This window comes from Nycticebus coucang, chromosome 2, assembly GCF_027406575.1.
Source record: "Nycticebus coucang isolate mNycCou1 chromosome 2, mNycCou1.pri, whole genome shotgun sequence".
Lineage (NCBI taxonomy): Eukaryota > Metazoa > Chordata > Mammalia > Primates > Lorisidae > Nycticebus > Nycticebus coucang.
Window position 1 is genome coordinate 2,145,063 of NC_069781.1, and position 25,108 is coordinate 2,170,170.

A 25,108-nucleotide genomic window follows, 5' to 3' on the forward strand; every position below is an offset into this window, starting at 1 on the left:
TCAGCCTGCAGGTGCTGGTGTTTCAGGAGAGCGGTGAGGCCAGGTGGCACGGGGCAGGCTCAGCCACAGCTATCTGGTGGGGAGTCAGTGGTTTGAGCAGCCCTGGGGAGGTGGCATGGGACCCTACATTAATCACTTGGAGTAGCTCAGTGCTGCCGCACTTCAGGACAGCTCCGGCCACAGCAGTCAGTGGACTACCCAGGACCCAGCTGCCTGGTCTCTTTGGGGAAGGGCATAGTAGCCCGGGAGCCTCTGCAGGGCGGACAGAAGGAAGATGTTTTAAGGACATCAGACTTGTGAGCTTTGCTTCTGTTACTCAGTTCTCTCACTATGCTCAAGACATGGCATCAGCTTATGAATGTGTACATATGTCTTTTGTCCGTGGTTTCTGCCTCGTAATGCCCGCAGACACTCTGGTTTTTAGTTGTTGGGTGCCTTAGGCCTCGGGAGACAGGATCTCTCTCTGGCCTTTGTTCTATCACCCGCCGGAGGTGGGGCATAAGACCCCCATTCCAGAGAGTGTCCTGCCCAACGCCTGGGAGGCGGCACCTGAGCTGCGGGGCTTTGTGGTCTCGTCGTCATACCCTTTCCAGCCGCTTTCCATACGGTTGTCTGTTCCTCAGTGACACCTATCTAGTGACGTCCCCGTGAAAGGCCCAGGAGCACAGGGTCTGAAAGCTCCCCTGGGAGGGCATGGAGGCTCTGGGCCCCTCCCCATGCCCCACCCTCCCCATCTCTCCATATGTCCTTTGTGACATCATTTACCATAAACTGGTGAATGCGTTTCCTTGAATTCTCTGAGCTGCTCTAGCAAGTTAAAGCCAGAGAGGGGTTCCTGGGAGCTCCAGCTTGAAGCCAGCCAGGGAGGCATGGATAGTGTCTGGGGGGTGGTCTTGTGGGACTGAGCCTCACCCTGTGTGATCTGACACTACCTGGGTGGTGCTGGAATTGAATTAGAGGATGCGAGCTGGTGTCTGCTGCGTAATTGTTTGTTGCTGGGTAGGGAGAAGACTCCACGTATTTTGGGGGTCATACAATTCTTCCGTGGTGGTGAGAGCAGAGGAAAATCATGGTTTGGTTCTTCCCAGCACAGGCCTGCTTTGTTTTGAAAACACCCCAGGAAGAGTGGCACCTGTGGCTCAAGGAGTAGGGAGCCGGCCCCATATACCGGGGGTGGCAGGTTCAAGCCTGGCCCCAGCCAAAAAACTGCAAAAAAAAAAAAAAAAAACACTCCAGCAAAAGTGACTGATCTGCCCACGTTGGCTGTGTCAGCTGCTGCTTGTGGATCCAGTCCATTGGCCAGAGAAAATGGTCTGTGTCAGTGGTTCTCAACCTTCCTAATGCCAACAGCCCTTTAATGCAGTTCCTGTGGGTCTCAACATAGTTGAGAACCTCTTGTCTATGTTCTAACTGAATTTTCAATTAGAAACGTGCTTTTTTGCCTGGAGGGAAGCTGCCTGGTAGCGTGCAGATTTGGAGGTATGACCACATCGTGACTGAGCTGTTCCACGCTCTGCAGCAGACATCACAGGGGAGCAGGGTGGGAGCTTCTCATCACGTGCAGCCTCAGCAGCCTGGTAACTTCCCAGTGACTGTGGATAACGGGGTCTCAGTGTCGGGTGCTTTGGAAGCAGATGCTAGCCCAGGTTCCCTCTAGCCCTTGCTGGCCCCAGGGATATCCCTAGGCTCCCTTAGCTCCCCCTCTCTGGCCCAGTGTCACTCTAGCACCTTCCCCAGCCACATACACCCAACAGGCTTTGCTTGGTCTCCATCACCCACTGTGCACACCCATCTTCCTTGCAGTCTGCTGCCCCTTCAGGACGGACATGGGTTGCCCACACTGTAGCCTGCTGGAGGCCAGACCCTGCCAGCTTGGAGCAGGACTCAGGAGACAGTTATTTAATGAAGAACACAAGCAAATGAGCGCTGCATTTTAAAAAATCACCCTCACACTTGGTTGTATTTCACAGCTCTTTATGAAGCTTATTTTCCATTGATATTGGCCAACTTCATCTTCTTTTAACTTCGCAAGGGAAATTCCATTCACCTAAAATCTAACATCTACTCAGCCAAATTGCTTGACTTTGGAACCACGGTCTGGCTGGACACATGTGGAGATCCTCCAAAGACTCGAAGCTCTTAGTAACAAGCTGAACAAGGGCTCCAGTGTCAGACTAAACTCTATTTTCTATGGTTTGGGTCAGAGAAAATGCTAAAAAGAATGCATGAAGTCGTGCTCATTTCAAGTCCCATTACCACAAAAATCTTAGTAACAGAGAGACTTTCTTTTTTTTTTTTTTTTTTTTTGCAGTTTTTTGGCCGGGGCTGGGTTTGAACCTGCCACCTCTGGCATACGGGGCCAGTGCCCTACTGCTTTGAGCCACAGGCGCTGCCCCAGAGAGACTTTCAATTGATTCATTTGAACAAAATCTTACACAGCCGTCTACGTTGTTCTATGGGGCTGGCTGGAACCTCTGGCTAATGGAATTCCCCTTTTTATCAACAGGTTGGGTGTGTATTGCTTCCACATTTGGGAAGCCGATGCTAATAAAAGTCTGACATATTAGTCATTGGAATTATTCATAATCTCACCAAGGTTCACACAAGTCTGACGTATTCACTTCTCCCTAGAAAGACCCTTTTCCAGTGACTGCTGAGCTCTGAGCCATTGCAATGGGAGCGCCAGGCTTCAACAGCAGAATCAGACAAGGGTGTGTGGTCAGCCATTAATGGTTGAGGCCAAACATTTTTCCTTTGAATTTTATAGTCTTAAAATAAGAACACTGTAAGAATAGAGTATGCATATAGATTCTTTTTGGCCAAAGAGTTTGAGGTTCAATATATGCATTTATTTAAAAATATAAATATGGAAAAATAAATAATTTAAAAGACTAGATTGAATGTCCCTAGATTTTTACACATCCAAAACCAACATTTTCTTTTTTTTTTTTCCAAGAGATGGAATAAGAAACAGCAAGGATGAGTTCTAAACCCTCTCCAGGAAAAAAAAATCTTGGTGGTGGCTCCGTGGTACATTCCAACTTTAGGCAATTCCATCATTCTGTGACTAATTTTACCAAAATAAATGGTCTCAACTGTGACATATTTTCACATGGGAGAGGGAAAGTGGTCTTACTCAGCTGGGGCCTCCTGTCCCAAGGTGAGTGATTTGAGAATTGGCAGAGATTGGGGGTTATGCCATGTCAGAGTTGTGGCTCGTCACCTGGGTGCTCAGGTGCTCCAAGGGTCAGTGGCCAAGCCTTTCTGTAGACACTTATGTGGCATGGTGTACCCCGTGAAGGAAAGGCCTGGCTCTCGGGGGCTGCGTGGGGGCTGCCAGGAGGAGGCTGATCCACAGACACCTGACCTGGGTGAAGGCAAGAGCAAAGGGAAGTGCTGCGCTGGCTGCTGGGAAGCGTGGGGGCCCCGTGACTGCCTCCATCCTTGGGGACTACTGGAGACAAGTGGGCAGCAGGAGCTGTGGTGCTGTGGGGTGGAGGCCCCGCTCTGCCTCCTCTGAGAGTGAAGCTCCCTGTGCCCCTAGGGATGCATCCTGGCTGGGTGGGTGTGCTCAGGGTATGGGCCACCTCCTTTGTGGGACACTGACATGGCAGGGCACAGCACCACCTCACCATAACCCCACTGCTGTCCTAGAGCTTCCTGGAAAATAGTGGGACAGCATGGCCTGGCTCATGAGGGTCCCAACGAGAGTGGGAGGTCACCCAGGGGCAAACACTCTGTATTTCTAGTGACTTCTCCCATGTTGCAGCTGATGAGTCCTTGTGAAGCAAGCTTCAGGAAACAGTGCAAATGGTACTGGAGCTCTGATTCTTTAGTGCCTGCTGTCTCTGAATCTCTTTTGAAATCCGCCTTTTAATTCCTATCAAGTACAGCTCTCGGTCAAACTTGCCGGCAGCCAGAGGGATGCTGTGGAAGAAAGAATCGCTGGGAGGGTGCCCTAGCCCCACTCAGCTCCCACACGCAGAGCCCTGGTCCTGGGCGGAGCCCTAGGAAGGGCTGGGTGGCTGCAGGGGGTGTAAGGCCTTCACCTCCTGCCCCGCACTGCTGGGTCAGCTGGGTCAGCTGAGCTGAGCTTCCTAAAGCCTCCTTATGCCAGGTCCTGCCTTCCTGCTACTCTGGGGTGCAGCCTTGCGGGCCACCCGACACCCAAAATGTGATAATGACATGCACACCCACATCCACATGCTGCTGACCCCAGGCCCCAAGAGAGGATGTGCACAGAAGACACTGACTTGTCACGTCCCGGCCGCACTTTCACCCGGAACAGGCCGTACACAGGGCGATGGTCCGAAGTCTTGATCCCAGGGCAGGAAGAATACTTCACTGGACAGATGTCACCCTTGTGGCGGCTTCTGTACAGGACCCGGTCCTTCAGGAAGAGATTCCAGAAGCAGAAGACCAATTATATGCCACTGCCTTTCTTTAGCAATCCCTGGGAGCCTCTTCTGGGGCCACTAGCTCTTAGGCTCATTCTGTTGCTGGCCACCTATGGGCCAGGGCCTGTCCCTTGCTGCTCAGGATGCTGTAGGGATGGAACCTGCTCCCACCCAGCTCTGCCTTAGTGGCTCCCTGAGACTCCACATTGTGCCCAGTCTGGAGCAGTAGGCCTAGGGGAGAGCAAGGCAAGGCGGCTAGTGTGCCTGGCAGCTAGCTCAGGGTGCCAGGGCACAGCTTCATGGCCCTGCTCTTCACCAAAGTAAACTACAATGTAGAGTTGCTGGCCATAGGGAAACAGCCAGGGTGTGGAGCTGAGTTTCAAGTCCAGACCTTCCAGGGCCTGACCTGGGCAGCGTGCCATTTTGACTCCAGATACCAGGCATGAGCTCGGGGCGATCCCCACCTTAAAACCCTCTGTGCTGGGAGGCAGGGCCGGGGTGTGGTGCCCACCGTGTAGGAGGGGGTCCTCTGCTTGGAGGTGCTATCGTAGGTGTCCTTCCCGATGTCAAACTTGTATGATGGCAGGAAGTGGATGTCCGGCTCCTGGAAGCCCTTGAAGACGGACCCTGCAACCCGACAGCGCTCAGACCGGGGCTCTGGGCTGCTCAGTTAGGCCGTGCCCCTGAGCTGCTCACCTTTCCTCATCTCTCGGGTAAGCTGATCATGCTGCAGCAGCGCTGGCACGTCTGTCTCTGCACCCTGCAGCAGGAGAGTATCCACAGCGGCACGCCCACCACTCAGGCGGAAGTTGAAGTCTCCAAACCAGAACACCTCGTCAAACCGGGTGGTGACGTCCACTGCAGCACATGTGGGATGGGTGTTGGCACCAAGCCCAAGGGAGCCGGGCCCCTGGCACAGGGGCACGACAGGAGTTATGGCCTGGGTCCCTGCCCTCTTGTAGAATCAGCCTGGCATGGGTGTTGGCAGAGAGCAGAGCGGGCAGCCTGGGCTCCCTGGGTGATGCCCACATTATGACCGCCTGGAAAGCACCTGGAGTGCCCTCAGGAGCAGCCTCAGCCTTCACCACACAGCAAGGAAGGTGAGTGGGCAGCTCCAGCAGGACAGCGGGGCAGGCAGGCATCCATCAGCCCGGTTACTAACTGGGCTAAAGAATAGCCACCCACTGTGGGTGGCTAGGCGCCCAGAGCAACTTCTCTGACCTTACTTCTCAGAAGTTCCAGACATGGCTTTTGCTGACTATTGGAAGATGCGGGAGGAGATCCCTGTGTGAGTTGGCTGAGGGCCCTCACCTGCACTGGAGCGGTAGGGATTGGTGTCTGGCACATTCCTGGGCAGGGTCAGGGCCTGCACGGTCCTGGTGTAGTCCAGCAGCCGCTCTGCCACCTTCCCGTCTCCAGCTGCAGGAACAGAAACCAGGCGGGAGACCCAGCGTCCTATATACTCACGTCCCCCCACACAGAGCCCCTGAACTGTGCTCTGACCACGAGTGTCTGCTGCAAGGCCTGGTCACTGTCACCATTGCCTCAGCGTGTACAGCATGGGGCTGTCTCAACAGCAGCAATAGTTCCAACTGCCAAGAGCTACCCTCAGGGTCCTTACCAAGTATGGTGCCTGAAAGGAGCACTTGGAGCTCCCCTGCAGCCCCAGGAGCCACTGCCGAGTGACTGGCACCCCTGTCCTGGACAGAGGCCTCGTCAGTGCAGGGGAAGGTCTGCATAGCACATCAGGGCCCAGGCAGTCAGGGACTCACAGGTGAAGTGCGAGGTGATGAACAGGAAGGAGGTTCCGAAGAAGGTGAAGCTGACGCCCAGGGCCCCCTTGGTTTTGATCTGAGACACGATGCGTGTGGTCACCGTGGAGGACTCCACCTCTGCTGGGGGGGGTGGGCGGGGGGGCGGGGGAGCACAGCCCTTCAGTCCACCTGTGTGGGATGCCACTATGCCCAGGTGAGTCATGTCTGTGTGCTTGTACAAGGGGTTGGATCACCAGGGTAGCCCCGTGATAGGTCCCCAAAGGCGGGATTCCAATTCCCAGCTGAGAGGCAGTAAGTTGGGCTGTGAAAAGGGGAGCATGGCTGGGATGCTGCCCACCTGGAGCTGAAAGCGCCTACCTGAGCAGAACCAGATGAGGTCCCGGCGGAGGAACAGTGACATGTAGAGCACCCCGTGGGCCGCCGAGGACAGCAGCACATAGTGGGGGCCCAGTGTCTCCTGCAGACGAGTTTCCCACTCCCGCCTGTGCAGAGGAAGCGTAGCTGCTAGGGGCAGGCAGGAACCTCCAGCCCCTCCACCCCCAGACCACTGTCCCTGGAGCCCCTGGAGGAACTGCCAGGGAAGCCTGAGTTCGCAGATAAGCAGAGGGGCACCATGGGTAGCCTGTCACCACCAGGGGCACACTGGCTGCAGTGGTGCGGGCCCATCCTGGATCCCTGCCGAACGCTCTCCTATCTTGGTGAGCACCCTGTATACCCCATCTTGTGGCCAACCACTGGTGGGCCCACCTCAACTTGGGGTCAATGAACCCCAGGGCAGAGCCCATCCTCCAGAGTGTATGGTGCCAGGGAGGCCCCTCTGTTCTCTTCATGGCTCTGGGGGCCCTCATGAGGCTCCCCAGGGGACCTACTCAACAGGTACTAGGGAGACTTGCTGCAAGGCACAGGAAGACCGAGGACAGGTTGGCAGGGCCACTAGCGGTCAGGCTCAGAGGCTACTAATGGGCCGTGGGCCGCACAAAACACCAAACTTGCTCTTTGCCACCTTCTCTTAAATCAACTATTTGATCACAAAAAATAAAATATCATTTCAAATTCTCTGAGTCAGCATTTGAGAAGAAATCGACTCACACATCCGCCTCTGGCTTGGAGGCTGCCTGTGTCTGGCTGCACATGGGGGTCTCAGAGCGCACCAGCAGGACACGGGAGGCCCATGGGCTTGAGGGAGCATGGGCCATGCCCTACCTGTCAGAGCAGCCCTCCTGCACCCCGACCACATACAGGTCTTGGGCGTAGTCTGCCTCCGCAGGAAGCAGGAACTCATCCAGGCTCGGCGGGAGCTCCTGGGAAAGAGCCACATGAGGTCGGCTGAGGACGACAGGTTTCTCTGCTTGTGTCCCCGCCGTAGCGCCTAGAGGTGACACTGAGCATCTCTCCTCAATGGAGGGAAACTGAGGCCATAGCTGAGCAGGGATCTGCCTGGCAGTTGATGAATAGCCCTGGACTCAGTTTCAGAGGAGCCCAATACACCAAAGATGCTCCCAGTCTGGGCAGGTTGCCCTCAGTCTTGGTTTCCCTCCCCAAACATGAGTTTGTCCAGTAAGCATCTCTGCATCTATGCCCAAGGATGTGCTTGGCACCTGGACATCCAGCCTGGGCTCCTCACCCCCAGCCTCCACCAGGCAGGACTCCGGGCTGCGAGAAGGCAGGCCTCCTGCTTCCTCGAGGCAGATGCAATTCCTGGCCAGGCTTGTGTGCCACTACATTTGCCTGCCTCTCTGCCACCATGGAGAGCACTCCTCTCTGGAGCACTATGGGCCCAAGGACCCTTACAAGGGAAGCGTGTACCCTCTTGCCCATCTGCATGCCCCCATGCTCTGGGTAGCAGTGGGGTGAGCTTTGGGGCTGTCCTTCATGGGCCCAGGCAGAAGCCACTTGGAGAATAGGCTCCCCAGCCAGCCCGGCCTCTGTTCTGAGCCTCCTTCGCATGCGTCACGCCCAGTGCCTTGTGCCGCTCACCTTCTGGCCCTGCATGTTCCAGGTGGCCACGAAGAGGGCCATGTTCCGGTCTGGGAAGTAGCGAGCCAGCTCTTCGGCCCCCAGCAGGGCCCCACTGGCCAGGAGGCTCCCCTCCAGGTAGCTCCTGTGAGGAGAGGACACTGACCTCGGAACCCAGACACATGGCACTTGCAATGGCCCAGGAGGGGCCGGCACCTGGACACACCTCTGGAGTTTCAGTGCCCCAGGCCACTCAGGTCCTGAGGAGCAGTAGCAAACCCCATGGAATGTCAGGAGTGGCACCCTTGGAGTGAGGGTTCTCTGCAGGCCCCAGAGGCCCCTGTGCCAGAGCGGGGCACCCATCCACTTGCTCCTAGAAGATATGCCCTGTTCCCCAGCGCACACAGCAGCCATGGGTCACTGTCCTCGACTGCCTCCTGGAAGAAGGGCACCAAGGTGACACTGTGGGCTGTTCGGTGGTGAGGGCCAGGGAATGCCATGGACAGTCCCAGAGAGGGTCTTCTGCACCATGGGGGAGGGGCAGCACCTTTGGGGGCGGGGCTGATCCTCCAATCCCCCCAACAACTCCAGGCAGAATAGTCTGGGACAGGGAAGTGCAAAGGCCTCATACAGATACGTAGATACCACACCTGTCTTCACCACACCCCATGGTTTCAATCCAGTTTCAATATTTAATACAAGGAAGCATGCAAATGGCTAAACCAAATCATACTGCAAACATGTAACAAAACAGCAAGTTCCCAACCCCAGCCTGCTGGGGCCCACCAGGACACACCCACACTTAACAGCTTCTGCCATGAGGGTTGGCAATCTTTTTCTGTAAAGAGCCAACAGTACGTATTTTTGGCTTCATGGGATACCCGGTCTCTGCCACAACTCTTAGACTGCCACTGCAGCTCACAAGCCTCCACAGCTGATGGGATGGGCATGGCTATGTGTCAATAAAACTTTATTTATATCCACACTGAAATAGGAATTTCATGATAGTCTTCTCATATCATGAAATGTCAGAATTATTTTGATTGCTTCCAACCAATTGCTTCTAACCCATTCTTAGCTCCTGGACTGGGCATATGCTGGTGGCGGCCAGATTTGCCAATGTTGGTCTGCAGCTCCCCTTTGAGCAGGGCAGTGTGTGTTGGCTGCCCTGCCTCAGCACCTCCCACACTGCTCTGCACCCAGCCTGCCAGTGCCCCTGCACTGTGCAGCTGTCTAGCTTTTCTCAGCTGCACTGGCCATAGCCCCTCTTCTTTCAGAGAGCCCTCCCTCTGGAACCCTGTTCCAACCCAATTCTACCCTTCCCCATCAGGGTAAGGGCCAGGCTACTCTCCTCCTTCTGGAACCTTGTTCCAACCCAGTTCTACCCTTCCCCCCACACCCAGGGTAAGGCCAGGCTACTCCCTGAATCAGGTCCTAGTCCATGTTCACACTGCCCCTTGAATCTGTCCTTTTCTACAATGCAGCCCCACCCCCACCCAGCCATCCACCTGTCCTGTGCAGTCACAGGCACCATTCGGCCCTGCATGGCCTCCACTGTCCCCACGAATGTTTGTCAGATTCCTCCCCACTTCCAGGCAGGACACCTAGCCCGGGCACAGGGTGGATAAGTGGCTTCAGACGATATCGCCTTGGCAACCTCTCAGAACATCCTGCTCTTGCCAGCAGCTGTGGCCCCAGCGCCCCCAATGTCTCTAGGAGTCACCAGCAGCTGCTTTTTCCAGAGGCCCTTTCTTCTTTCACTATACAAGAGGTCCTTGACACTTTTCAAGGACACTGCCTGTTTCTTCCAAGGTCACTTCTGCCAGGTAATCTTGGTCTTGTTCCCCACGAGGAGGACAGTCCCTGGTCCTAACCATTGAGGATTAGGTTAGGACTAATGCCTCCGGAGCCATGTAGAGTCTGTGATGTGATGAGGCTACACTTTGGGGACAGTGGGCAGCTGATGACATTGAGATGTGGATGGCTTTTCCCTGGGACCGAACTAATCCATACAGGTTGGTCAATGCCCCATTCTCTGCCCCAACGTCATCCCATTCCCAATGTGCCCTCCAAGCTGCCACCTGTACCTGCCTTCCAAGAAAGGGTAGGATCCCTCAGCTCCAAGGCCCCCGCCTGTGGTTCTCTCATCACCATAGGTTTGTTCATGAATGTACATGATTTTGTCACCTTACTGCCACTGCACGGTGGTATCAAAGAGGGACAGGAATTCCAGTAGTCCGTTGATGGGAACTGCAGAGCGTTTTCCAAACTCTGACTAGCTCTTTTCATTCTAACTTGCTAGGAAAACCTCACGCCTTTGTCTTGCAGGCAAGAACCAACAGTCCTTCGAAGGGAGCAAGGTGGAGGGCACGTCTCCTGAGCTGACCAACTGAGAAACTCTTTAACCCACCCAGCTTCACAGCCCACAAGTAAGAGTGACTTCCACACTTGTAAAAGGTTGGAAAATAAAAAAGAACAGCATTTCGTGGCTCGGTGACCGTAGTTCAGCGGCTAGGGCACCAGCCACATACACCAGGGCTGGTGGGTTCAAACCCAGCCCAGGCCTGCCAAACAACAATGGCAACCACCACCACCACAACAACAAAATAGCTGGGCAATGTGGTGGGCACCTATAGGCCCAGCCATTTGGGAGGCTGAGGCAAGAGAATTGCTTAAGCTCAAGAGTTAGAGCTGTGAGCTATGACGCCACAAAACTCTACCAAGGGTAACACAGGGAGACTGTGTCTCAAAAAAAAAAGAATAGCCTTTCATGAACCAAGAAAATTATCTAAAATTCAAGCTTGTGTCCCTAATTAGGGCTTCGTCAATACGTGGTCACCCCTCTGTCCCATGGTGTCTGCAGTGTTCTCCCTCTACCATAGTAGCTAAGCACTGGACCAGCCAACCCTCCTCTAGAACAGAGGCGAGGTCTGGAAATAGGGAGCTCTTGGCAGCAGACCTGGGTCCAGATCCCCATCAACCCACCATTCCCTGGTTCTCTGTGAAAGACAACCTGAGGGTTTAATTCTGAAACCTCATGTACTACCAACTCCCATTTTTTACAAACGGGATATCAAAGTAAGTTGCACATAATTTTTAAAATGCACTAAGAAATCTCACCATTTAAAAGAAACTTTGTAGGCTTGGTGCCTTATAGCACAGTGGTTAGGTTGCTGGCCACATTCACCCAGGCTGGTGGGTTTAAACCCAGCTCGGGCTAAATAACAATGACAACTGTAACAAAAAAAATAGCCGGCCATTGTGGTGGGTGCCTATAGTCCCAGCTACTTGGGAGGATGAGGCAAGAGAATTGCTTAAGCCAGCGGTTCTCAACCTTCCTAATGCCGTGGCCCTTTAATACAGTTCCTGTGGGTTGCGACCCACAGGTTGAGAACCGCTGGCTTAAGCCCTAGAGTTTGAGGTTGCTGTGAGCTGTGATGCCATAGCACTCTACTGAGGGCGACACAATAAGACTCCGTCTCAAAAAAAAAGAAAGAAAGAAAGAAATCTTGTAGTAAGTTAATCAGTGAACTATTTTGTCCAATATGATCCCATATGCTGGACCCAAGGGTGAGACAGGGATGGAGGCCTCCCAGCCCCTGAGACCCTCTGAGAGGAGTGCAGCCCTGCCTACACGTTGATCTTGGACTTAAAGAACTGGGAGAGAGTCAGGTTCTGCCACCATCTGTGGCCACAGGTTACAGTGGCCCAAGACACCAATACAGGAACCACCTCCCACCTCCTCTTTCTCCCATCCCCAGCACATCTAGATAGACAGGACTTGGACAGCATGGCCGTGGCGAGGGGCCAGAGGGAAGGGTACAGGCCCTGAGACAGAGATCCCAAGAATCCCTACACAAGACCAGGCTTAGAAGAGGAAGTCATTGGTTTGTTGAGGCTGAGCTCAAAAGTCTCTGGAAGCCCCAAGCTGGTGAATTCATAGCTCTGATCTCAGAGAGATGGGCTGGAGATGTGCTTTTGGGAGTCATGAGAGGGACATCATGGGTGACACTGAGCTATAAAACAATGTGGGTTAATTATTAATGTCACAGAAAACCCAAGCACAGGAAGCCAAGAGCCTGTACATCCTCCTGTGACGTGACTGCCCCACCATCAGCCACAGAATGAGGGCAGAGTGAGAACCTGATGACAGAGCATTCAGCAAATACAGTCACAGAAAAGCAAGGGCCTGTGATTCCAGAAGGCACCATGCACTCCCCTAGGAAGACAAGTGAAGCAACATCCCCAGGAGTGAGTGGATGCTTGGGTGCTGGCTTGGTCACTGCAGAGTTCCTGGCCCCTGGGTTCAGCAAGTTCATGTCCATCTATCCATCCTGGGAAAACGTCCGCATGTGTCCCAAGAGCCCTCCCCAGCTGCTGGCTGCAGCACTCCTTCCAGCAATAGCTGGAGTTCATCGAAGTCTGCCATGGCCCAACACATCCACTACCTCACTTCTGCAGCACAGAAACGGGGCAGAGTCTTACACATTGGCAAGAAAGTTGTCAAAGACAAAATGAGAAGAAGAAATAAGAACACGAGATACAGAATAGCACATACAATTCCATCTCTTCTGTCTAAACAACTCAAAATGGTATATTTTGTGGGTACATCATACCCCCGAACAATTCTACAACACAAAGGAAAGTTCTGGAATAACAGAGAGACCTGGAAAGGGCACTGCTGCAGGGGAGGGTCTGGCTGCAGGTGGCTGCAGGTGGACTCGTGTTAGTCTGTATGTGTGTCTGAAATGCTGTTTATGAGAATATAGCAGAGCTTCCATAGCCGACCACCTTCCTACACTGACCCCTGATTTTCACAGACCGGACATGCACCACATGCACCGATCAGTGCAGTAGGCCTAGTCCACTGTGTTGACCCCCTTCATATGTTGACCAGTGTGTGCAGGCCCCTGGTGGTCACCTCACACAGGCTCTGCTACATATTCATGCAACTCTTATGTACCATGCCTTGAACTTTTTTTTTCTCAAGCTGTTGCCCTGCGTACAGTGCTGTGGCCTCATAGCTCACGGCAACCTCCAACTCTTGGGCTCAAGCAATTGATCCTCTTTTTTTTTTTTTAAGTATTTGAAATGTTTCTTTTTTTTATTTTTTTTTTATTAAATCATAGCTGTGTACATTGATATGATCATGGGGCATCATACACTAGCTTCATAAACCGTTTGACACATTTTCATCACACTGGTTGACATAGTCTTCCTGGCGTTTTTTTAGTTATTGTGCTAAGACATTTACATTCTACATTTACTAAGTTTCACATATATCCTTGTAAGATGCACTGCAGGTGTGATCCCGCCTGTCCCCCTCCCTCTACCTTCCTCCTGCAATTGATCCTCTTGCCTCAGTTTTTAATTTTAGTAGAGATGGGGGTCTCGCTTTTGCTCAGGCTAGTCTCGAACTCATGAGTTCAAGCTATCCACCCCCCTCGGCCTCACAGCGTGCTAGGATTGATTATAGGCACGAGCCATCTCATCTGGCTAAAACTGTGCCTTCAACGTTAAAACAAAGATTGAAGACCACACAGCCCCACACCCAAGCCCTACCTGCTCCGGACATCCTTGGTGCGGATGGGCGTCAGGAGACTGAAGGCAGAGTTGGCTGAGCGAAGGGAGCAACTGTCGCAGGCCAGGGGGCTCCGTGGCCGTCCAGGGCCCAGGCTGCTGTGGGCCCGTACCAGTCTGGTCTGCATGCGGCGCTTGTAGTCAGCATGGTCCGTGTCAACCTTGTTCGCTGTCCTCAGTGAGTCAGAGGTGATGTCCAGGTCCATAGCAGGAGGTGGGCGTGGGGGAAGCAGGCTGGCCAGCCTGGTCGAGCCCTCGGGGCAGAGCTCTTCTCTGTGCAGGAGGTCCAGGGAGCCGCTGAGCACCCCAGACAGATACCTACCCCCAGGGGACAGGCTCCCACCTTCACTGCCTGGGGTCCTGGGGCACTTGGGGATTTCCTGCAAGGAGGTGCTCAGGCAGGGTGGAGAGGGACTGTGGGCAGGGGCCAGGGGTGCCTGTCTCTGCTTGGAGCCCCTGGAGGGACCAGCCTCATTCCCGGCTTCCGGGTCCTCATGGCTGCCTTGAAAATGCCTTCTTCTCCAGCCCTTATCGTCAAGGGACAGGGCTCGCTCCAGCCTGGGCCTTGCAGGGGGATGCGGGGTGATGGGTTTTGCCTTAGTTTGCGGGTCCCCACCGCTAAGTTTGGCCGGAATGCTAAAAGGAAGTACGGGGCTCTTCTCCGGGCCTTGACAGCAGGTGGTGGTCGGGGCCCCGGGGCCGGAGCTCTGTGCGAGGTCTTTGTCTGTGCTCGGGAGCTGTCCCTTGAGCATTCTGCCTTCAGATTGCTGCGGAGGTCGCAAGCACAGTGACTCGGACGGCATAGTCGGCGGCCTCGCCAGCTCTCACGGGCGGCCGTGGCCTGACCCTCTCTGACGAGGCCTCCTTCTCAGGCTGCTGGCAACACGCAGTGTCAGGGATACCAGGTCAGAGGTTACCGGGCGAGGCACAGGAAAGAAACCCGGCAGCGGCTCTAGTTCCGGTTTGGAGGGGTCCCAGAGAGACAGGGGCCGTGGCTGCATGGCTGGTTACCCTGGAGTCCCGCAGTCTCTAAAGGAAAACCCGAGGTCAGCGTCCGCGGCTCCCTCTGACACCAACTCAACGTTTCCAGAGGCCGACGGGCATCCGCCGGGAGACGACGGGGTGTGGGGGGCCGCCCCCGCTCACCTGCACCCCGGGCGGCGCAGATGGGTGCGGCTACAACGGCCGGAGCGCGGCGGGCGGGGCAACGACCAGGCCCGCCCCTTCCGCGCCCCAGGGTCACCTCCCCACCTCCTCCAGCCCTCGTAGTCCACACTCGAACCCTGAGCCCCGACCCTGCCCCGCACACCGCCCTCCAGGCGCTCGGGCCGCGCACTTCCTTCCTTCCTCCTTTGCGTCCGCCGAGCTCTTGGCTGCCCCGCCCACAGCGGCCCCTGGCGGCCGGAGGACAGCGCCCGCCAAGCCCGGACGGCCCCGCCCCGGAGTCCGAGGAGCAGCGGCCAGGCCACCCCAGGACACCTGTGCTCAATGGCTTCCAGCAAACCAAAGGGAACTCAGAGGTGATGTGCTTGAGCCCGCAAAATATTTTTATTCAACAATTTGCAATGTAATTTTCATTTAGGAAAAATAGCAGCTCCCGCCTGGAGGAAGCTTCCTGAATCAAAAGTCATGGACAGTCTGCCAGAGAACAGTGGGTAACACTGGACTGAAGGAGGTCCCGAAACCACACGAGTTGACAAAGGGGCACAGGGCTGCCCAGGCACAGGGACAGGCCTTTCTCAAAGTGCCACGAACTAATGGATCTGGTCAGATGCATCTGTGAGGCGTCCTAAAAGATGCTCTGGGTTCTTCCTAGATGATTAAGTAGAACAGAAAACCGGGAAGGGCCTGAGCTAAATCCACATTCTACAATTTCTATACTTAAAATACCAAACTGCTTATGTTCCCCCAGGAGAAGCTACAGAAATTATTACCTATTGATTTTTATAAATATTTAAATCTTTTTTCTTCAGTCTCTTTAGATTTGACAAGCGTACAAAGAGTTTTCATAACAGTCAATGATGCCTTAAAGCTCAGTGCCCACTGAGAGGGTCTTGCAGGTCCACGTGGCCAAGCTGGTACAGGAATGGCTGCACACGCAGACCCAGAAGCATCTGGCCCCAGAGCTGCAGCAAGAACTGTTCAAGCCACTCTTTTTATCATATCACCAATCCTCAAATGATGACACCCAGGGGAGAGAAAGCAGGTCAGCTGGCCAGCACTGTAGAAACCATTCTTGAGAAAGCGCAGCCCCTTCAGAGTGTGCCACTCCAGGTCCTCAACCATGACAACCACCAAACTATGGATGTTGTGGGGGTGGCAGCGCTGTCCTTCAGGTGCATGAAAACACCCATGGTTCTAATTAGGCTACAGGAGAGATTCATTTCAGTGCCCAGAGCCTCTCTCAAAAAGCAACTCTGAACCACTGCCAAACAAATGCTCCCTCTGCTAAGATTCTGCCTGAGAACGAGGCTTCTATTTTAGTCACTCTTCCAGGCTCAGAAACAGTTAGGGAAGAGCTGTCTCTGGCTGCAGAGCAGGTGGCAGTATCTCCCTCTCAAGTCAAACATCTGCTCTTTTCTCCCAACATCTTAAAGAAGCTTTGGGATTACCTGGGCAATAGTTCACGGTTGGGTTTTGAGAGAGGCCCCAAGTTATTGATGAACAATGCCCTCCTGCAGTGAAGAATTCTATATTCACTCAATGGAATAGAATATTCTTGTTTGACTGAGAATATTATATCCTTAAATCACCTGAAATAATGTAAGAAAGCATCATTTTGGGTAAAAGATGAGTCAAAGATTCATTCTTTTCATCCAGCATCTGAAAGGAGTTATGGAATTAATTTCTGAAATAATTCATAGAGACAGGTGGGAAGGAGGTGCAAAGCATGACCAACTCTGAGTTACTGCTCTGTCTGGTGTGCAGTCAGGTTCTTGGTAGACAACAGTCATCTCAGGGTTCCAGATGCAAATCCTACATAGGGACATTTCTAGTTCAGCATTGGGTATTTCCTCTGGCCAATCCTTCCTGGTCGTGAGCTCCCAGAGGTAGTGGAGGCCTGAAAAGAGAGAAACAACACTGACCTCTGCATGTCTGCCCCAGGGGCAGTGCAACACGGCCCTGTGTGGGTGTGTAAAGCACACTAGAAACACTAGCTTTTGTTTCTCTAAAAGCCCATGAGAACTGATAATTCAGCACCAAACATGGGATGCCTAAAAAAGTACCCATTGTTAACCAGCAGTACTTGCTATTTTCCTTTTGTAAGGGCCATGAGACCTGAGGCTGATTCTGCAGAGCTGGCCCAGGTTGAGTGTCAGGTGAATTCAGGGAGGGTTGGTGGCCTGGGGCCTGACCTGCTACTGCAGGGACACCAGGTAAAGACAGTTGACCAATGCAGGCATTGCCTCTGCTCCCTCTCAAAACCTGAGATCAAAGCCAAGAAATTTTATAATAAAGGCAAACTAAAAGATAAAGCCGACAGGAGGAAAAAGACAACCAAATCTTTTTTTTTTTTTTTTTGAGACAGTCTCTCATTCCATCACCCTGGGTAGAGTACCATGGCATTATAGTTCACAGCAACCTCAAACTCATGGCTTGAGCAACTCTTGCCCTCAGCCTCCTGAGTAGCTGGGACTATAGGAGTGTACATCATATCCAGCTAGTTTTTCTATTTTTAGTAGAAGCAATGTCTCACTCTTGCTCCGACTGGTGTTGAACTCCTGAGCTCAAGCAATCTTTCTGCCTCGGGCTCCCAGATACAGGTGTGAGCCACCGCACCCAGTCCAGAAAACAACCAAACTTTGAAGCTGAAAAGCAGATGGGCGGCCAAGCAGCAGTGTGGGATACCACAGTCCTGGGAGTGTCAGCCTCATCTGAGGATGAGGCAGGGAGCACACCCCCTCTTCCCCAGGAGGACTGCAGTCAAGAGGGAGAAAGGCCAGCCCATAGGCCACTGAAGGCAAACTGGAACGGCAATGGAGCTGAGTGCCAAGACACTTGCAGACCTCAGCCCCCACTGAGCTCCTCTAAACTGGCAGCCAGTCTGTTCTCTACAGGCAAGAAACTAGAGAAAGGGAAACCAAGGAAACACTCAGTAACGTTCCCCAACCAGTGTGCGAGCTCAGGTCCAAAGGCAGCCGAGGATGTACTCTGAGGGAGCAGCACCCTGAGGCTGGAGAAACCCCTCAGGCTGCAGAGAGAGACAGAGAGGAGGAGCTACATGCAGACAGACCTGGGCCGGAGCATTACCACCACCTTCAGTTCTGAACAAATGGCTTCTGCCCAAGGAGCCTATCCTGCCGAGCAATCCTGCAAATACGCTCACAGAACACGTTTTCAAACTTTTTATCTCAAAGCCCACTTAAGCCTCTAGTTAAACTTCCATGGCAACTTAAATAATGTTGCTCAAAAAACAGTAAAAAAAAAAAAAAAGAGAGAGAGAATATACTTACTGCGCTTTGTACTTCTTTTTTTTTTTTTTTTATTTTCCTGTTCTGACTCCCAGGACGCATTTTATTTATTTATTAGTAGTATTATTATTTTTATTATTAAATCTTAGCTGTGTACGTTAATGTAATTATGGAGCACCATGCACTGGTTTTATAGACCATTTGACACATTTTCATCACACTGGTTAACATAGCTTTCCTGGCATTTTCTTAGTTATTGTGTTAAGACATTTATATTCTACGTTTACTAAGTTTCACATGTACCCTTGTAAGACGCACCGCAGGTGTAATCCCACCAATCACCTTCCCTCCACCCTTTCTCCCTCCTCCCTCTCCCCCTTCCCCATATTCTTAGGTTATAACTGGGATATAGCTTTCATACAAAAGCCATAAATTAGTTTCACAGTAGGGCTGAGTACACTGGATACTTTTTCTTCCATTCTTGAGATACTTTACTAAGAAGAATATGTTCCAGCTCCATCCATGTAAACATGAAAGAGGTAAAGTCTCCATCTTTCTTTAAGGCTGCATAATATTCCACGGTGTACATATACCACAATTTATTAATCCATTTGTGGATTGATGGGCTCTTGGGCTTTTTCCATGACTTAGCAATTATGAATTGGACTGCAATAAACATTCTGGTACAATTGTATCTCTTTCAAAAATAATTTAATTAACGATCTTTAAAAATTTCCATGGCACACCTAAGATCCTCTCACGGCACACCAGTGTGCCGTGCAACACCAGCTGAAAATCACTGCTGCACAATAAAGGCATTTTCAGACAGGAAGGCTCTATAAACTTACCTTTGCACCTTTCTGTCAAGGAGCTACTGAGAAACAAAGAATAATTTAAAAAACCTAAAAAAAAAAAAAAAGCAGCAGCTAGTAGAGGATGTGTGTCACCCAGACAAACAGAATGACCAACAAACTCCAGACCCAAGACAAGGGAGGCTAGCAGAGCTGAGGGTCGCTCCCGTCTGGGAAGCCAGAGGCACCTGGGCCCAAACAGTCAGGAAGCAGCACCCAAACGAGGTTACCAGATGAACGAGGCTGAGCACCCACATGGGCTAGAGGAGTTTAAAGTGACGGCCTCTGGAGAGGCAGAGTGGGGGGACAGCCACTCTGTGGGGCCCCATTCCCATCACAAAGATACAGGGACAGAAGCTGATATTCACCGAGCAGCGGGCCAGTAAGTCAGCCAGTGAGCTGGGGTCACACATGAGGGAAGGCAAGAGCCACTCACCTGTGCCAACTGAGCAGGGTTGTAGAAGGGCACGGTGCCCCCAGGAGGGCCCCCTGCAGCAGGCAGGTCACCGGGAGCCTGAGAACCACAGAGAAGTTACCTCAGCAACGCAGGGCTGCACAATAACAGCTCTAGCCACTGACACAGACCCTATTTCTGAGTAAGAATTTATGATACTTTTAAATAAGCACAGAAGCAGGTTAAAGATACTTCTCACAACCCTGGATTTAGCTGTTTAAGGGTTCATAGAAAAAATGGTAAAAATAAAAGCAACATGCAGAGTAAAATGCTTTAAATACCAGAGCATGCAGAGATAAGGAATGCACAGCACGAGGGTAGCACGTCAGTCTCAGTCTCAGTTAGTAGGGTTTCTGATTACTGCAGGCCTAATGGAAACAACTATAAAACCCAGCATTCTAATGTGCAGGCAGCAAGGTCATACCAAGCCTTTCTGCTGAGCCACTGCACACAGCTCAGCCCCACGGGACACACAGAAGATGGACTATTTCTTTGTCCCCACCCAGACTGGCTGCAAAATGCCATCACTGCCACTCTCACTGGCCTCAAACCAACCTTGCCATGCCTCATCAGAAGGAAGACCCTCCTTCCAAAGGACAGCATCCTGACACAGGACCCAGGGAGGACATACCCAGGCCCATCATTAGAAAACCAATTCAGAAAGAGCAATGTTACTGGAGCATTTTGGGGTCAATTCAATCATCACATCTGAAGTTTAACAACAAAACCCCTTTAAGGTGATTTTAAAAAAAGGAACACTGCATCCTGGGCCACACGGGTCTGGGTGAGGCAGCTGCGCATAGCACACGTGAGCCCGCTACTGCACACTAAAGAGAATAGGACGAGACTCACACGCGGGGAGAGAGGAACGCCAGCCACAGGTACCTGATTAAAGTGCTGGCTTACTTCCCTGGATAACGAACTCATTGAACTACAGCGTGAAAGCTACAAAACAGCAAGAACACACACAAAACAGACAAAAAATCAACATGCATGTCACTGCTCCAAGCTGTCAGTTCAATTTCAAAAGCTTTCTGATGCCATTAGAATCAATATAATTCAAGAGGGGAAAAAGCCAGAGTTAGCTTAAAAATTCCTATTTTAATGTAATGTTATTAATAAATAACCATTAGTTATGGGGGAGGCTCGGGGAACTTGTCCAGCCCTTGGCTTAAGCCAGCTTCAGTTCACAGCACCTCAAAATTCCAGACAATTCCATGCTGTGTTGAGGGGCAATGTATGAGTCACCTCAGACCCCTCACGCCTCATCTGGAGCTCTAAATAGTTTTGCTCAAATAAGTGTGATTTTTTTTTCCCTAGGAATACAACTCTTCTGAGATGTTTTCATTTCTAAGCCGCCTTTCTCTGCCTGTCACCATCATCTTTAAAGCTAGAGGTGTCTGGACAATCAGCGCGAGCTGCAGGCAGGCAGGGTGCTCCTTACCCCGCCCCGAGGACAGTCTGGCTGGGAGGGTGGAAGCTCAGAGCCTGGGTGCGACGCTGCAGAACTCAACACCTGCTGAGAAAAACAATGCAGCAACTACCAAATCCTTGGCATGTAAGTCTTTCACCCCAGAAAAAGAGGGAGCCATTCCTCTGCCCAGGGTCTGCCTGTCCACGTCCACCTGAAGGGCTCTTAGGTGAGTCATGAGCAGAGAGCACCTTCTTGGGGTTCCAGCTGCACCTCCTGTGAGCTCCAGCTCCCAGTAGGCCACTGAGTACCTACTGTGCGCTGCAGGGCCCCACGACAGCTTGCCACTTGGTACTACTGTTATTCACATGTTACAAGAGGGAGACTGCAGCTTCGACAGGGTGACTGCTGGGCCCCCACTCGAAAATAGTCAACATCCATCTGTTAAGGAGTGAAGGGCCAGGGGCACACCTGGGCCTGACTGACTTTGGAGCTACAGTCTGAACCATCCACTTTACATAGGATGTTACTTGCATTTTTAGGTTGAAGACATACTAAACTTTCTTTTTTTTTTTTTTTTTGTAGAGACAGAGTCTCACTTTATGGCCCTCAGTAGAGTGCCGCGGCCTCACACAGCTCACAGCAACCTCCAACTCCTGGGCTTAAGCGATTCTCTTGCCTCAGCCTCCCGAGTAGCTGGGACTACAGGCGCCCGCCACAACGCCCGGCTATTTTTTGGTTGCAGTTTGGCCGGGGCCGGGTTTGAACCCGCCACCCTCGGTATATGGGGCCGGCGCCTTACCGACTGAGCCACAGGCGCCGCCCGACATACTAAACTTTCATTACTAGTAGGCAATTTCTTCTTTTAACTTAAGAGTAATTTTATAAAATTTTTCTATTGTGGTAAGATACACATAAAATTTACCTTTTTTTTTTTTTTGAGACAGAATCTTGTTTTATTGCCCTTGGTAGAGTGCCGTGGCGTCACAGCTCACAGTAACCTCAAACTCTTGGGCTCAAGCAATCCTCTTGCCTCAGCCTCCCAAGTAGCTGGGACTACAGGCGCCCACCACAATGCCCAGCTATTTTTAGAGAAAGGGTCTTTTTGCTCAGGCTGATTTCAAACTTGTGAAATCAAGCAATCCACTCGCCTGGGCCTTCCAGGGTGCTGGGATTACAGGTGTGAGCCACTGCACCTCACCAAAATTTATCATTGTAACCATTTCCAAGTGAGTGCACAGTCCAGTGGTACTAAGCACAGCCATGCTTGCTTAGTGTTCAACCATCACCAATGTCCATCTGCAAAGTCTTTCAGCTTCCCCGACAGAAACTGCAGACCCCCATACAGCTCCCGTTCCCTTCCCACAGCAACTTCCATTCCACCTTTGGTCTCTTTTGTACACAAGTGGTAAAGGCTGCAGATAGAGTATTTCCTAGACAGGACGCTGACCTGCACAAGGCAGGGCTGCCTGTGGCAATCTCACTGGGTGCCTGTCCCCTTTCCTGCTGCACCTGCTCACCTCTGGGGGGGCCTGGCCCCGAGCTGGTGTCTGTCCTTCCCTGCCAGCCCCGTCTGCAAGCTGTGTTTCTTCCGCATCTGTGAACAAGAGAGTGCAGAAGACCATCACTCCACCCAGAGCATCTCTGGGATTTCATTTAAAACATCCCAAGAAGAAGAGTTTCACATTCACTCACAACATGAGAAAAAGGTAAAGGTATCAGGAAAAAAGCACAGACAAACCTCAGTTCTCTGCATGCTAGCCAGGTCATTCTTTTAAAGGGAGATTTAGGCCAGAGACTCACAGAAAGAAACCGGGTCAAAGGTCAGAGGAAGCCAGAGGGCTGGTGCAGTAGGGCTCACGCCTGCTCTGCCCACCTGGGTTTGGTACAAAGTTAGGAGGAATAGGTAGCGGGGCCAGTGGAGCAAAGAAATCTGCAGGGGCAAGAGCTGGTTCATTCCTCTGGGTCCCACGTGGGTTCAAAACATCAACGTAGCGGGCTCTCGTTCCGGCTACAAAGCAGGGAGAGGAGGCAGAGTCAGCTCAATGCAGGAAATGACCTCTGGCTTCCAAACAGCTCCATTTCCCTCATGACAGGAAAAGTAAGCAGGGATGTGCAGGAGGACACATGTGGCCTAACTGTGACAAAGGTCCCTCTCTGCGCAGCAGCTTTGCCTGGGCTTTGCCCCTGGGGGAGGTTTCCTGTTTCTTTTTTTGTTTTAGAGACAAAGTCTCACTTTATCACCCTCAGTAGACTGCTGTGGTGTCACAGCTCACAGCAACCTCCAACTCCTGGGCTTAGGCAATTCTCCTAACTCAGCATCCTGAGTAGCTGGAACTACAGGCACCCGCCACAATGCTCAGCTATGAACCCACTGCCCTTGGTATATGGGGTCAGCACCCTACCCACTGAGCCACAGGCGCCGCCCGGTTTCCTGTTTCGTACCGCCATGTCTCCTGGTTTTGGACCGATCAGACACCCTGTGCCTGCAGTTCATCAATACCAATGGTGTGCAGAGGAAATGTTTTAGTATTCTGGAGAACTGGACTCTCCCCCAAGGACTCATCTTCATAAAACTAACATTACCTTCTGCAACATGACTAACATGCTGCACCCATACATGTTACACCAGCTAACCCAGCATGTCTTTTGGACTATAAATTACCCAAACAAGCTCTGCCTCCAGGGTGACTCTTACCTGCTCTCCTAGAGAACATGTTCACCCCTGCAGGGCCCGAGGGGGCAGCTTGCACCACCGCAGGAAACGAGGTTGGAGGTGGGGGTGGAGCCTTCTTCTGCAGAGAGAAGCACAGCTTCAGCAACCCACGGAAACACTCCTCAGGCCACTCCAAAAGGAGTGCCAAACACCAAGATACCATGGGCACAGGAAAGGCTTTTCCTTCCATGGACAGCCTAACACCCAATAAATACTGAAATTACTGGCTTGGAGCCTGTGGCTCAAGCAGCTAAGGCGCCAGCCACATACACCTGAGCTGGCGGGTTCGAATCCAGCCTGCGCCCTCCAAACAACAACAACAACAATGGCAGCAACCAAAAAATAGCCAGGCATTGTGGCAGGTAATCCCAGCTACTTAGGAGGCGGAGGCAGGACAATGACTTGAGCCCAGGAGTTGGAGGTTGCTGTGAGCTGTAACGCCACAGCACTCTACCCAGGGCGACAGCTTGAGGCACTGTCTCCAAAAAAACTGAAATTACAATTTACCTCCTCTTCTGGTTCATTTAAATTCACCCATTGGTTTTTCTTTTCATCCCAAACAATCTGTCAAGATTTTAAAAAAGACAACAATCAGTACATTGAACCTAAATAGAATTAGAATGTGATGCACTGTGACACTTTAACACTTCAGAAAATGCTACTCAGGTCGGTTATCAACGTGCTAGGCAAATCACTAAAGTTTCTCCCAATCCCCCCTGTGCTGTATTTTATGATGCTCACCGATTTGTTCTTGTCATCTGGCAAATAAGCTTCTGTCCTTTTTTTCCCAGGTAGCCAACGAGAGAACCAGGATTCACTCTAAAGTATAAAACCATCAGAATAGCTTGAAAACATAATGCTCAGTGAAATAAGCAGACATAAAAAGCTAAGTGCTGCATGATTTGTTTCTCCAAGGTCCCGAAGTCATCACGTCCACAAAGATAGGAGCAGAACAGGTGTTGCTAAGGGTGGGGAGGGGAGCAGGGAGTCAGTGTTTCAAGGGGACTGAGTTTCCATTGGGAAAATGAAAAAGTTCGGAGGCAGCTAAGGGTGATGGCCGCACAACAGTGCACAAGTGCCTGATGACACTGACCTGTGCCCGGAGAAATGGTGACGATGGTAAATTTCAAGTTATGTATATTTCACCATAATTAAGTCAGATCAATAATGTGTCTGTAGGAGCTTCTGCTATCTAAATGTCCAACAATTGAAGCCTCCATGCCCTCCAGGCCTCAGCAGTAGAAGGCGGGCTGAGGTCAGCATTGGGTCCCACACAGTGAAGTTGCCCATGCCAGGAGAACACGGGTATTAGGAAAATCTACCTTCATCTTGCTTCTCGGTGACACCTAAGCAGACAAGCTTATACCTGACACTGTCTGCAGAAGCCTGTTTGCTTAACGTATTTGAAGCATCAGGTTTTTGTTTTTTGGGGAGTTTTTTTTGCAGTTTTTGGCCAGGGCTAGGTTTGAACCCGCCACCTCAGTCATTATGGGCCAGCGCCCTATTCCTTTGAGCCACAGGTGCTGCCATGAAGCATCAGGTTTTATATCACACTT

General features: G+C 51.9%; 2 protein-coding genes across 18 annotated transcripts in view; both read right to left on the reverse strand.

Annotated features, from left to right (window-relative positions):
- Positions 1-1,963: 1,963 nt before the first annotated feature.
- Positions 1,964-15,086, reverse strand: INPP5E (inositol polyphosphate-5-phosphatase E). Of its 2 annotated transcripts, none has more exons than XM_053558060.1 (10): positions 13,691-15,086; positions 8,150-8,273; positions 7,376-7,473; positions 6,530-6,654; positions 6,170-6,292; positions 5,709-5,816; positions 5,094-5,255; positions 4,909-5,024; positions 4,254-4,390; positions 1,964-3,927 (listed from the first exon to the last, which is right to left on the reverse strand). In XM_053558060.1, the coding sequence occupies exons 1-10, from the start codon at positions 14,509-14,511 to the stop codon at positions 3,795-3,797; spliced, it is 1,947 nt and encodes a 648-aa protein (XP_053414035.1). In that variant the 5' UTR covers positions 14,512-15,086; the 3' UTR covers positions 1,964-3,794. The 2 variants fall into 2 exon arrangements, with proteins under 2 accessions (XP_053414035.1, XP_053414039.1); XM_053558064.1 differs by having other exon boundaries at positions 6,170-6,289; positions 13,691-15,060.
- Positions 15,087-15,237: 151 nt separating this feature from the next.
- Positions 15,238-25,108, reverse strand: part of SEC16A (SEC16 homolog A, endoplasmic reticulum export factor) — a 39,890-nt gene continuing 30,019 nt past the window's right edge. For 4 of the 16 annotated variants that reach the window (XM_053557916.1, XM_053558037.1, XM_053558012.1 and 1 more), the window contains 9 exons: positions 24,294-24,371; positions 24,060-24,116; positions 23,535-23,631; positions 22,713-22,847; positions 22,357-22,433; positions 20,870-20,944; positions 20,311-20,370; positions 19,408-19,485; positions 15,238-16,769 (listed from right to left, as the gene is read on the reverse strand). In XM_053557916.1, the coding sequence (XP_053413891.1) occupies positions 16,701-16,769; positions 19,408-19,485; positions 20,311-20,370; positions 20,870-20,944; positions 22,357-22,433; positions 22,713-22,847; positions 23,535-23,631; positions 24,060-24,116; positions 24,294-24,371 (726 nt within the window). In that variant the 3' untranslated portion in view covers positions 15,238-16,700. Of the gene's footprint in view, positions 16,770-18,968; positions 19,023-19,407; positions 19,486-20,310; positions 20,371-20,869; positions 20,945-22,356; positions 22,434-22,712; positions 22,848-23,534; positions 23,632-24,059; positions 24,117-24,293; positions 24,372-25,108 lie in introns of all 16 variants that reach the window. The other 12 variants (XM_053557935.1, XM_053558046.1, XR_008373480.1 and 9 more) reach the window with 11 other exon arrangements.